The sequence below is a fragment of the Nilaparvata lugens genome, chromosome 10 (assembly GCF_014356525.2).
Source record: "Nilaparvata lugens isolate BPH chromosome 10, ASM1435652v1, whole genome shotgun sequence".
Lineage (NCBI taxonomy): Eukaryota > Metazoa > Arthropoda > Insecta > Hemiptera > Delphacidae > Nilaparvata > Nilaparvata lugens.
In genome coordinates, this window is record NC_052513.1 from 20161919 (window position 1) to 20176362 (window position 14444).

A 14444-nucleotide genomic window follows, 5' to 3' on the forward strand; every position below is an offset into this window, starting at 1 on the left:
AAATTTAAAAATTACGTCTTTGGCATGTATCTTCATTTTTCAAAACTTGATTCATGTCAAGGAAAATTTAAATCAGTTTTTACCTGCATTGTAGTATCTATTGTCTATGAATAAATGAAATGAAATGTTTTCGTTTGTGCTGTTTCAGAAGAACAAGACAGAACAAAAGCTAAAGAGGAGAATGGCGTAGTGGAGAAGGGGGAAACCGAAGCAAGCGAGAAGAACAAGGCGAAGAACAATAAGAAAAATGAGGAAGATAACAAGGATAAGGATAGCAGTGATGTCTCCAAAAAGGACGAGCCTGAGGTGGTGTTCATACAGGACATGGGCTTCACTGTTAAGATCCATAGTCCCGGAACTGAGGCCTTTGATATACAGGTGAGACTATAGTGACGTCCACGTTATAATCACAGTGTTTAATTAGCAATGGTATTGCTATCCTTGTCTATCATTCAACAAAGCGGATAGCGCTATCTCTTTTTCGATTTGCTGTTAGTAAAATAAGTACAATAATTATTGTTCCGACAAAAATAAAATGGAATATTTTTCGTCATATTAGTTTATTATGAAATTATTTAAAAATATAATTTCTTGCTTAATAAAATATAATTGATTATTTTAAACTTGAATGAACATTTAATATTACATCAATAAACCTGTATCAGTTTACAACACTATAACTATATTATTTGTACTACTATAGTGTGCTCTATACTAGCTCAACTATAGTGAGGTCCACGTTATAATGGCAGTGTTTGATTAGCAATGATATTGCTAACCTTGTCTATCATACAACAATGCGGATAGCGCTATCCCTTTCTCGCTTTGCTCTGTTGCTAGATCGTCTTTTAACAATGTAGAATTAATAGTTAATCGACAAAATATTTCGTTATCTTTATTATGAAATTATTGAAAGATATTATTTCTTGCTTAATAAAATATAATAGTTATTTGTATATCTAGAGTGTAAAGTACGACTTTTTCTCCCTGTGGGAAAAAGTTTGAAGCCCGAGGCGAAGCCGAGGGCAACAATTTTCCTGAGGGAGAAATAGTTATTTGTATATCTAGAGTGAAAAGTACGACTTTTTCTCCCTGAGGGAAAAAGTTTGAAGCCCGAGGCGAAGCCGAGGGCAACAATTTTCCTGAGGGAGAAAAAGTATTTTTCGCTAGTGATGTACACAACATTTTTCCTCCATCTACATTTTTTTATAGAAACTGCAAATTAAATCATTCTAATAACTTACGTATTGGTGACAATGTTTCCTAACAACATAACCTAAAATCTAAAACCTAAAAACCGGTCGTCTGATAGGCACTGCTGATTGCGCTATCTATCGGCCAAAGTTGTAACAATCATATCAGCTGGGCTACCAAAAATGGCTGACTCCAGATCACGCGGTTCAGATTTGAATTGCAGAATGCAGATCAAAAATATTTGTTGGCTGGTATTTTGAATAGAATAAAATATTTTTAAAATTGTATAAATTTTTATCGTCTACTAATATTAAGAATATAATATCATACAAACATATATTTCATGAGTTGATCAAATTTCTGGTTGTGGTATTGAATTCAGTTGACTCAATGACAGACACCTCTATTACGCTTTCTCATCTGAGCTTAGACCTTCTAACCTATTACCATGTAAGTTTTTAAAATAGAGATGCTTCCCATGTTATTTAAATGGAGTCACTTTTACTCCCTAGGGAGTTTTTCTGTTTTTTACCACCTAGAGCGAAAAAGTTACACTTTAGTATTATGTTTCAGGGAGTAAAGTAAGTACTTTAGCCAGTAGGTGGAGGAAAAAGTATTTTTCGCTCGTGATGTACACAACATTTTTCCTCATCTACATTTTTTTATAAAAACTGCAAATAAAATCATTTTAATAACTTACGTAGGCCTATTGGTGACAATGCTTCCTAACAACATAACCTAAAATCTAAAACCTAAAAACCGGTCGGCTGATTGGCACTACCGATTGCGCTATCTATCGGCAATAGTTGTAACAATTATATCAGCTGAGCGGCTACCAAAAATGGCTGACTCCAGATCACGCGTTTCAGATTTGATTTGCAGATCAAAAATATTTGTTGGCTGGTATTTTGAATAGAATAGAATATTTTAAAAATTGTTTAAATTTTTATCTACTACTAATATTAAGAATATAATATCATACAAACATATATTTTATGAGTTGATCAAATTTCTTGTGGTATTGAATTCAGTTGACTCAATGACAGACACCTCTATTACGCTTTCTCATCTGAGCTTAGACCTTCTAACCTATTACAATGTAAGTTTTAAAATAGAGATGCTTCCCATGTAATTTAAATGGAGTCACTTTTCCTCCCTAGGGAGTTTTTCTGTTTTTTACTACCGAGAGCGAAAAAGTGACACTTTAGTAGTGTTTCAGGGAGTAAAGTAAGTACTTTAGACAGTAGGTGGAGGAAAATGATTTTGAATGAACTTGAATGAACAGTTAATATTACATCAATAAACCTGTATCAGCTACCGTAAATAGTACGCATTGACAAGGCAGAGGATCGGCAACGTTGTTCTCCTATCTTCCATTATAATGTGAACCTCACTATACAATTTATTCATATTTTGATGAAAATTATTTCTAAAAATTGTACTTAATCTGTATTTGGACAGTTTTCTGTATATAGTGAGGTCCACTTTATATTGGCAGTGGAGAAAGATAGGAGAACAACGTTACCGATTCTCGGTTTTCCCCCTGCCTTCTATAGATGATAGCTGATACTTGTATATCTGATGTAATATTAGCGTGAAGAACAAATATTTTTCAATGATCAAATAATAAATTTTCATGATTGATATTGAATGTTTTGTTAATTATATCTCTACATTGTTAGAAACTATCTTACAACGTTGTTGATCTAGAAAAGGATAGTGTTATTTGCTTTGTCGAATGATAGACAAGAATAGCAACACCAATGTTGATCAAATAATACCACTATAACGTGGACCTCACTATAGATTTGAGTATATCTTAAAATTGAACCTCCTTTCTCCTAAATCAATCTGGATTCTCACATATCAGTATCAGTGGAAGTGACCCGCCTCAGTAGAAATATAATTTACATGAGTTCTTATGGGACTATTTATAATCGGTTGGCCTTGATGAGTGGGAATTGTCCAATTAGAACTCATGTAAATCATATTTCTACTATGGCGGGTCACTTCCACCATAGAGAAACAATAGCGTAACTTATGATGTTGTTTCTCTATGCTTCCACTGATGTGAGAATGCAGCTTTATTGGAAAAGGATATCCTTTCCATTTACACTCCACCGGAAGAATTGTTGACGAAATGAAGATTAAAATTCATGCAATTTGATAGTGATGCCATTATATATTATTGCACTTAAAACACTAATGTTTCGTCGTATATTATTGGTAGAGGATGTTGTCACCTTTATCACTTGACCGGAAGGTTGAGTTACGCTATAGATTTATTATTGATAGCTTTAGGCCCAGTTGCACAAAAGCTTGTTTAACTTTAATCGTGATTAAATAATGCTAAAAGAACCAATGAGAGAAGGCTGTTTTGTAAAGAAGGTTTCTATTGAAGGCAGTGTTAAGGCAGAGATCTAGCTTCGCTGCTCTCCTATCTTTCTTCACTGCCGTTATAACGGTCCCGGCTGCCTAAAAAGATGTCATTAGGTCATTTCAGAGGCCCTGAAATTGATCAGTTGTGACCTGAAAACTCTGACACCAGACCTGAGCCAGCCAGGTCACTCGATATTATTATTATTTTTTTTTTTTGTATATACAAAAACCTGTCGTAGAATGTAATCACGCTTAAAATGTAACAGGCTTCTGTGCGACCGAGTCTTATATTTATTATCATATAATAACCATAATTTTTTTACTGTCAGTCATACAAAATATACAATAACTTATAAATTCACAGAGTGAATTCTGTCTAAAAATAATACACATATTATGCAAAGCTCAAAGAGCTTGTCCGCATATGGGAGTATGATATTTGATACAATAAAGAAAATATGAAAAATAATATAATCAATATTATGAAATAATTAAAATATTATGAAAAATGAGAAAAACTTCCAATTAACATTATTAACAAATGAGGATTCAATATGAATACAATATAACAAGATTACAATCACTGGATAAGAATTGAAAAATGCTGTAAATATTTGGTGAAATGTTTGGTTGATTTTGTAGGTGTCGAGCATGGAGCTAGTGCAGGAGATCCATCAGCTGTTGATGGACAGAGAGGACACATGTCACCGCACCTGCTTCTCTCTCCAACTGGATGGTAACACCTTGGACAACTTTGCCGAACTGAAGAACATTGAAGGCCTCAAGGAGGGATCTGTCATCAGGGTCAGTTTATTGTTTTTGAAGGAATGGATTCAAGGATTCAAAGGCTCAAAGAACCCCACACGTCAACCGCAGCTTATTTGTTCCCAAGTAGTATGTTAGTTAGGCAAACCAATACCTGTGTCATTTACATGAACCAGGAGTTTTTCCCCATACTAACATCCCTTTCATCACCTGGTTGCTTGTCGCAATCCAGTGTGATATGCTTGTCAGTCTCTTCAGACTGATTAGTCCTCGTGACCTACGTGAGTTACACTCCTGGCCTTCATTGAAGGTCCTTCCGCTAAGGAAGGGGCGGCCAAGTTGCCTCTAGGGCACCCGGCCACCCTCGACTCAGTTTCTTGACCCACATTTGTGCCTGGAGTTTCACCCATCTCTGGTTTCTTGGGTTTTTCTTTTTGCCCCTTCGAAACTCTGTAGGGTCAAAAGCCTCACCTCTCCCAAGAAGTTTTGCCTGAATAGCCGCCCTTCTTTGAGCAGTGGTGAAGTTTGGTCTCTCCACTCGTGACCTACGTGAGTTCCACTCCTGGCCTTTTTGTGGGTCCTTCCGCTGAGGAAAAGGCGGCCAAGTTGCCTCTAGGGCACCCGGCCATCATTTACTCAGCCTCTTGACCCACATTTGTACCTGGAGTTTCACCCATCTCTGGTCTCTTGGGTTTTTCTTTTTGCCCCTCCGAAACTTCGCAGGGTCTAAAGCCTCACCTCTCCCAAGAAGTTTTGCCTGAATAGCCGCCCTTCTTTGAGCAGTGGTGAGGTTTGGTCTCTCCACTCGTGACCTACGTGAGTTCCCCTCCTGGCCTTTTTGTGGGTTCTTCCGCTGAGGAAGGGGTGGCCAAGTTGCCTCCAGGGCACCCGGCCACCATTTACTCAGCCTCTTGACCCACATTTGTACCTGGAGTTTCACCCATCTCTGGTCTCTTGGGTTTTTCTTTTTGCCCCCCCCCCAAACTCTGCAGGGTCAAAAGCCTCACCTCTCCCAAGAAGTTTTGCCTGGACAGTGAAAATATAATTCCTATAAGTTCTAATGGTATTATTCATACTCATAATGAGTAATACTCATAATGGTATTATTATGGTAGTAATAATACATTATCAATAATAATACATTATCAGTATTAGTAATAATACATTATCATTAATGGTAGTATTCATACTCATAATGGTATTATTCATACTCATTATTCATAATGGTATTATTCATCGGCCGCGCTGAGTTGGAATGGTCTACTTATAACTCTTGGGAATTTTATGTTTACTGTTCACTGTTACTGTTGTGTGTGAATTCATATTTACAGTTCTCTTTTGTTTCCATCTTTATTTGTTTTAAACGAAGTTTAAAACTAAAATTGCTTTGTGCAATTAGCAATTTAGCCTCATGGAATGCGCGAGGCTCGGATACACGTGTCTTACTAAAATTGTCATAATTTTATTCCTCTCATTACTTACAGTCTTCTTATGACTTATTTTATTTATATTTTTTTGCCGCTTACTAGTAGGGGTAAAGTGAGAGTTCTTAAGAAAAGCTGCCCCAAAGCTGCCCCCAAATCTACCCCAAAGCTGATTCTTGGTTCTAACCTTGCCCAATCCAATGTAATCTGAACTAACTTAACCTAGCCATACCCCTAATCTCACAATAAATCTCTAATGAAGATCCCCATTCCCACTTTTTTGGAAAAAACTAGATCCAGCTTTTTTTTATTTCTTGAATAACTAAGAAACCGTTAATTTTACAAAAAAAATTACAAGAATAACTTTTTCCAGTAAATCCAATTACGAATCCATTGACACCCCATTTGTCAAGATTGAACAAAAAATAAGGATCTCATGGGAAAACTAGATCCAGCTTTTTTCAATTTCTTTAATAACTAAGAAACCGTTAATTTTACAAAAAATTTACAAGAATAACTTTTTCCAGTAAATCTAATAACAAATCCATCAACACCTCATTTGTCAAGATTGAACAGAAAATAAGGATCTTATGGAAAAAGTAGATCCAATTTCTTGAATAACTTAGAAACCAAGAATAATTTTTTTCAGTAAATCCATTTGTCAAGGGATCCTAACTCAACTTTTTCTGAAACTGAGCAACAAGCATACAGAATCTCTAATGATATTTTTATGTTGAGACCCTTTCTTAAGCAACACAAACCTCAGCACTAAACCTCAGGGGGATGACCCTCTGTCTTTAACCAGCTAAGTTTGAACTACTTGAAAACTTACCTCAGGTTGTATTGAAAAGAAAAAATATATAATAAAAATGTATAAGAAAGAAGTCAAGTCGGATATATTACTTGTTGATCAGAGTGTACATCTTGATGAGAGTATTACCAAATATGAGTATATCACTCACACACCATATATTCAACAGACATTCAATTACAATGATGAAATTCGAATTAGTTTAAAACAAGAAGATATTTATACACTTCCAAGTAGAAGTTTTCTCATAATTGAAGGCGAAATCAAAGTGAAAGATAAGAATGATGTTGAAACCAAGGACTTTTCACTTATCAATAATGGAGTTGCATACCTATTTGATGAAATCAGATATGAATTGGGAGGGGTTGAAGTTGATCGCACACGTAATGTAGGATTGACAACAACCATGAAAAACTATCTACGTCAATCAAAACTCAATGAAAAAATTATGGAGAATGCAGGATGGAAGTTGACTGGATGGAAAAGTTTAGATAAATTCAGCTTTTCTCCAGCTTTGGAGCAGCTTTTCTTCAGAACTCTCACTTCACCCCTACTCTTACTTGAATTTTTCCCCAATCGATTTTGTTTGTAATATTATGTTTGATGTTTGTCAGTTTGTGATGAATTGTTTGTCTAATCTAGTGTTATGTTTGTGTTTTGAAGGTGGTGGAGGAGCCCTATACAATGCGCGAGGCCCGCATACACGTGCGACATGTGCGAGATCTGCTGAAATCGCTGGATCCGGCCGACGCCTACAATGGAGTCGACTGCAGTTCTCTCTGCTTCCTCAACGTTGTCACGCAGGGAGACATTCTCGGTGAGTTTTTCATCAACATTTTCGGTCAGAACCTGATTATTATTTCACTGTATTCTACTTACAGTGAGCTTCATGTTATAAAGTTAGTGGTAAAGATAGGAATGCAATGTGCTGTCACTTTTCTGTTTACACCGGCTGCCATAGTACATAGGTGTGATTCATATTATGCCGGCATATCAATCAATCTATCTATAATCCTTTACTGTCATAAAACACATAGTGTTGTAACAAACGTCAACGATACAATAGAATAAAAAACAAAGAAATTAGTACAACAAAATTGGCAAATAGTAACATGGGAAATAAATACCAATTATTAAAACGGCGTCCACCCTACTATAGGTAGGCTATATCAGTATTTCTGAAGCAAAAATCACAACTAAGCTGTTGAACGGAAGAAGACTAAAGCTATTCAAAAAATTCTCTTAACAGAATAAAGACATTTTTCTATAAGTGAAATATTTTTTTGACCGAAGCGAAGCAGAGGTCTTAGTTTCGACTCGATCGGCTTTCGTCTGTTTGTTTGTACCGCAGTTACAGTCGCAGTTATTGTCTGATTTGGATGAAATTTGGTATGCAAGTTCTTTGAAACAAGGCGCAGAAACGTATGTTTAACGATTTTTGATAAAAGCTCTGGTTTTTTTGTAATATTTAAAAAACCGCGAACTAACCTCAATCCAGAAAGGATGTGTCTTTGAAGATACAGCAATTCATTTTCATACTTTTTCACGTCAATTGTTACGAGCACATGGTGGTCGAGTCGGTTAGACCGTGGTCTGTCACACTGCGGGACCCAGGTTCAATTCTCGTTCCTGCCGTTTTTTTCAGATAATACTAATATTGTTTTATCTTATTCTAATAATATATCATTATAAAATAAATTATTATGATTAGATAGAATAATTGAATTGAATCATCTTATTATTATTATTATTAAAAATTGATTTAACAAATTAATTGGTTAAATTATTTTAAAAAATCGTTATTGTATTGGAGTCCAATACTGCAGTTGTAGAGAAAAATTTGTATGTAAAGGTATAAAGGTAAATTTTTTCCCTTTTTGTGTAGTTGAGAAGTTGATATTGTGGTAATTAGTAACATCAAATTAAAAAGACCAAGAAATTGTCAAAAAAACACAGATTTATTGATACTTAGAAATACCGGTTTCGGTAATTACACCATTGTCAATCTCTGATAAACTCTGATAATGACCGAAACCGGTCTTTCTGAGTATCAATACATCTGTGTTTTTTTGACAATTTCTTAGTCTTTTTCATTTAAAAGGTATGTATTTGATATAAAGGTACTCCTTGATAAGTCCAGTGTCCCTGGAAACAGTGTCTCTAGCACTTTCAATGGAAAAATAGTTGATGACATGGCTAAATCTTCACAATACTTACTGTACTTTACTGTACTGAATCTTCACAATACTCACAGTACTTACTGTACTGGCCCTTCTCATTAGATTGAAAGTTGTATTCATGAGCAAGGTCTACTGTTCGCAGAACTACAAGTATGTTTGTTTTGAATATTGAGATACTTCAGGGGCGAGCTCATTGAATAACTTGATTCTTTATGTTTCTCCAATTCCTATGAGTACGGGACTTGCATGTTGGTGAGAATCAATTCTGATATTCAACCTGCATCTAGTTGGATAATAATGAATGTCACCATTTAGACTATATTTCTAAATATTAGTTGTTTATCAGAGATTGACAATGGTGTAAAAACGGAAACCGGTCTTTCTAAGTATCAATTAATCTGTGGTTTTTTGACAATTTCTCAGTCAATATGAATAATTAGCACAATATCAACTTCTCAACTACACAAAAAGTTTACTCTGGTTCTTTTTCATGTGCATCAAACAGGTAAATGCGTATAAAGATGGGAGAGTCAAGACCCACAGTTCACTGAAAAGTGGCCTAAACTTTTGCTAGAGGTGGTGCCTGACAAATTGTTCCTTCAAATTGACAAATTGGCCTTCTTCTGTAGTCTAAACAGTTTAATAGCTGTTGAACAATTGCTCCAGAGCTGAATCCCATAGGTTGAATGGCTATTTTTCATGTTTGTACATATTATACTAATTGAAACAATTTTTTCATATTTCATTTATTTGCAATACAAATGAGACTAATGTAATAACATTGGTAGATAAAATAATAAGGTAGTCCTTGTGCTATTTTTCTTCCAAATTTGTAGGTGACACAGTCCAAGATGAGGTTAGAGTTTCACGTGTACAATTTTCACAATATTCTAGTCCAAAATAAACATGAAAACTATAAATTTTGAATTTAGATGGCTTGAATTAATAAATTTATTAAAAATATTACACTCAATTACCACTTGTAACGAATAATATTGAGTTATTTAAGAAAATTTGGAACCATTGAAGAGACACAAACTTTCATCTAATAATTTTACACGCTTAAGGCTAAATTAATTTAAGGCAAAAATAATTTTTAAATCAATTATACAACTAGTTTACTAGGATACTGAATTATTTTGGTAGAATGAAGAAAAATCTGGTGTGGCGCACTCACACAACTTTCCTTGCCGTTAAGAAAATTGATCACCTGACGCTAGTGTACCAGCGCATCTCAAGTCTACTATTCAAAGATTTGAGCCAGCTGGTAACCGGGCAATAACGCTGGAGACACACATGAGGTCTGCTATCTCTTCATAGTGAATGATTTAATAGAATCAACAATAATTTGCAATTGAATAATCACATTTTCTCGAATTTAAAGCTTATTTTCAAATTTAGGTGAAAATGTTACTGAACATTAATTGTAGAGATTTTCATGCTCAATCTACTCCACTTGATTTTTTTCGTTTCAATTGTATCTGAAGCCTGATAATTAGGAATCTATCTGCATTGATGGGGCGGAGCTGCTGAAATTTTTACAGATATGGGACTTGTGGCAGTTGATAGAGCTTATCGATGACTATTTTAAGAATGGATTTGATCAAAATCGTTGGAGCCGTTTCCGAGAAAATCACGAAAACCCTGTTTTTGACAACATTTTAGCCGCCATCTTGAATTGCATTTGATCGAAATTGTTCGTGTCGGATCCTTATAGTGAAAAGACCTTAAGTTTCAAATTTCAAGTCATTCCGTTAATTGAGAGATGAGATATCGTGTACACAGACGCACATACTCATACACACACACACACACACACACACACACACACACACACACACACACACACACACACACACACCACACACACACACACATACAGACCAATACCCAAAAACCAGTTTTTTGGACTCAGGGGACCTTGAAACGTATAGAAATATAGAAATTGGGGTACCTTAATTTTTTTTCGGAAAGCAATACTTTCCTTACCTATGGTAATAGGACAAGGAAAGTAAAAATATGGCAGCTGGGAATTGTTTGTTTACATCTGTACAGTCACCATCAAAAGTGAAAATAAAGTATTTCTGGCAAACTGACAACATTGCAAAGCTAGAGAGAGATAGTGCTATCTGCTTTTTTGCATGATAGACAAGGATAGCAACACTATTGTCAATCGTACACTGCCATTATATCATGGACCTCACTATAGTACTAAATAACACAGAGTTTGTTGTGAATATTATTTGTGATATGCGTTTTTATTTTTCTAACAGAAAAGAAGAAGATTCGTGGCGAGAGTGTGGACTGCACACCACCCGACTACATAATGCCAGGCAGCAAGGACAGGCCTCTTATGCCGCTGCAACCCATGGCCAAGGAACAGAAGAGCCCGCAGTGCATTAAGGTAGGCTTACTTCTAAAGTTTAACGATCCATATTTGAGTTTCATTGGTTGAATGGTCTTCATTTTGCGATAAAGTTGTTGTTGTTGTCAAATAGTCGACTTGCTGTCAGCCTAGATAATGTATAAACGAATTGATGAATAGGAAGAAGTTTGGAGGAAAGTGGTGTCTCTCTACCCTAAATCGCACTTTTTGAACTGCTAGCCTATCCTGAACTAGGCTAGCCCAACCCAAACTACTTTGGGTAACCGTCCACTGGAACCGTTGTCACAAAGTGAATTTTTGTGACGAATGGAGAGCCGTCGTCTAGTGTAAAATTAGCGAATTATTCTGTTTTAGAATAGAATAGGGTCGACGATTGCCGGATATATTTTGTTAGTTCTGTAGTTGTGTATATGCATTATCACCATCGCCGTCAACCCTTTAAATCAGCAGCAGCCGCATCATCAAAACGATAAGCGGCTACCGAGTCGGGTTGGTATCGTTCTTCATGAAATTTCTGGAATAGAAATATTGTTTACCGGCCTGAATTAGTGTAGCAATTAGTATCATTGTCATCATTTGCTGCACCCTTAACATCAGTAGCAGCTGAGTCAAACCCTGTCACATGACCAGTGGCGTGATCGTCTTTTCAGACTCTCATTGGTCAGGAAGCTCTTTTCCCCCGGCCTCCTAATTTTCAGCGACCCGGTGCAGCTTCAAGAAGACCTGGGAGAAAGCAGTTGTTCGGTGAACGGGTTCGTGTACGGCTGCGTTCCGAGCGGCGCTCCTAATAGTGGTGTACTAGAGGGTTAATATTCTATTCTGTATTTTAGTGAATGGAATATTGTATGTCGAATTGCCGACTGTATTTGAAGATAGAACTTCCTGGGGGATTTTCTTTCTTGTCGGTTATTTTTCCTAAATTCGTATCACTGGGGGTGAACGAGTTATCCTTGGTTTTGAAACCTGTAAGGGATCTCAAGTTTGTGCTACAAATAGTTGAGTGGGAAATTTAGCTAGGCTCTTATAGCGGATTATTTTTGAGTACTTAATTTATAAGTCTCGACTCTGTCGCTTCACGACGTTTTTAATTATAATACGGAAGTGAGGATCGGTTCGCTATTCTCCGTATCAGTATCCACGTCATTTCAGGTAATTGTATGTCAGGACTGGTAGTCCGTATATTTTCCTTCTCTGTAGTAAGGTGGCCTTTAGTTTAAAGAGTAATTTTTCTCCATTGAATTTTTATTCTTGTAGGGAAATCCCTGTCCTTTTTGAGAATAGTTCTACTCAATTAATTTTTATTCTTGTGGGAAAATCCCTGTTCCTTTTGAGAATAGTTTTCTCGATTAATTTTTATCCTTGTAGAGAGATTATTATCATTTATAGTAAGTTTTCCTTGCTTAGTTTTCATACTATAGAGTGGCCCTGTATTTTAAATTCGCTTAGCAGTTTCTGACTTGCTGTAATTCCAAGTAGGAAAAGTCCAATCCTTTTCCTAGAGAACTCAGGTGCAGCTTGAGTTCGTCCTTGTCGAAGTTTCTAGACTGCGACGTCCATTCTCTTTCTTTCTCTTCACTTTCCCTATTCTAAAATCCTTCTAGCTCTCAGGTACAGCTTGAGGACTTCCTCGCCGAAGTTTCTAGACTGCGGCATCCTTTCTCTTTCTTTCTCTTAATTCTTCTGTGTTAAAATCCTTCTGATCTCAGTTCCAGATTCGAGATCGTCCTAGTCGCGGGTTTTCAGACCCGCGAATCCTTTCTAAAATTCTTAGAAACCTGTCTTCTTTAATAGCAAATATTATTCGCTGGTTTTCCCTGTGGAAAATTCACGAATTTTCCCGTGATCTCAGTTGCAAATTAGAGATCGATCTTGTGGTAGTCCTTAGACTGGCAATTACTTGGAAAAGTCTATTGAAATCTTTTCCTGAATTAGGAGTCTCTGACTCGATATTTTCCTTGTGGAAAATCCTGGAAGAATCCTTTCCTACCCTGACAACGACAGACTGTTGTCTTCCCGATATTATTCTACAGACTGTGTCTGTGAAAATCTTTTCTATCCTCTCATAATAGTCGACATACTGACTATTAATTTAAAAGCGTTTCGGACGATTGAGAGTGATTCCCATACCCTTAAGGGCAGTCACAGATTGGCCCTTAATAACCGGCGCGCAGTCATCAGATTAGCGCGGAAATCCTGTTTAGCAGTTTCAGAATTGCTGAAAATCCTTTCGCAGCTGCAGGCTCGCGATTCAGAAATCCCACACCTCAAACCTTATCCTCTAAATTTTAATTACCACATAATTGAAATTGATATACTGTATTTAGCTAGCAGGTCCAGCCTGCTGAGAGCTAGAGCGCAATTCTCAGATTGCGGATTATTGAGCAGATATTTATTTGCTGTAGAGAATAATAATCTTATTATTGATTCTCCGTTCCCTATACCCTACACCGTATACCTCATACCCTGCACCCTACTCTCTATAGCTTACACCCTATACCGTGCCCTATTTAACTACATCTTAAATACTACTAATAACTCCATAGTTCCGTCATACCTTTACCCCATAGCTCTCACCTTAAACCCCATAGAAAAACCACATCCCGGGCTTGCAGGTACAGCTTGCTCGCCGTCAATTCGCAGTTGGTTCAGATTGCGTACTACCTTTATAAATAGAATTATTGGTAGGGATCTGATAGTCAGATCCGTCTCCTTGTATAGGGTTATCTTAATCTCCTTAACACCCACCCTGTATTCCAAAGGCCGAGGGCCGAATCGGCCAGCAACGGCACGGGCAAACACTCTTCCCCTGAAAGTAAAAATCTCGCGAAAGAAGCAGAGGGTAAAGAATCAGGATAGAGGGAGAAGTGTAGGTCCGGTAACTCCACCTGTCAGTACGGCTACTGACCCCGACCCATATCCGACTGTAGCTAGTCCGCGTTGTAGCAATACTTCGCAATTATTAGGAAACCTAGAGGGTGGAATAGGTCATGCTAATACCGTATTCAACCGATCCGTTCGGCCGTTGTATCGGTCGAATCTGCCGGCCGTTAATTCGGCCAAATATTGGCCCATTGGAACCGTTCACGTCAGTCCAGGTCAGTAGTTGGCTGAACTATTGAGTATTGAATTAACTACTATCATAGCCACCAAAATTTTTCATAAACAATTATTATTATATTGATATTTTGAAAATTGAATAAACAAATATCCACTAAATATTTGTTATTCATTACAATAATATTACCTTCCGATCCTATTTGTTCAGCCAGCTTTGTCCACTGATTCCTTTGAACATCACGACGATG

The 14444-nt window shown here is 36.6% G+C and overlaps 1 protein-coding gene across 2 annotated transcripts in view; it reads left to right on the forward strand.

The window, feature by feature from the left end:
- LOC111048437 (clustered mitochondria protein homolog) overlaps positions 1 to 14444 on the forward strand; it is a 77674-nt gene that overhangs the window by 12585 nt on the left and 50645 nt on the right. The window contains exons 2-5 of one of the 2 annotated variants that reach the window (XM_039436518.1): positions 149 to 378; positions 4216 to 4377; positions 7237 to 7390; positions 11027 to 11157. In XM_039436518.1, the coding sequence (XP_039292452.1) occupies positions 149 to 378; positions 4216 to 4377; positions 7237 to 7390; positions 11027 to 11157 (677 nt within the window). The remainder of the gene's footprint in view (positions 1 to 148; positions 379 to 4215; positions 4378 to 7236; positions 7391 to 11026; positions 11158 to 14444) is intronic. The other variant, XM_039436519.1, reaches the window with a different exon arrangement.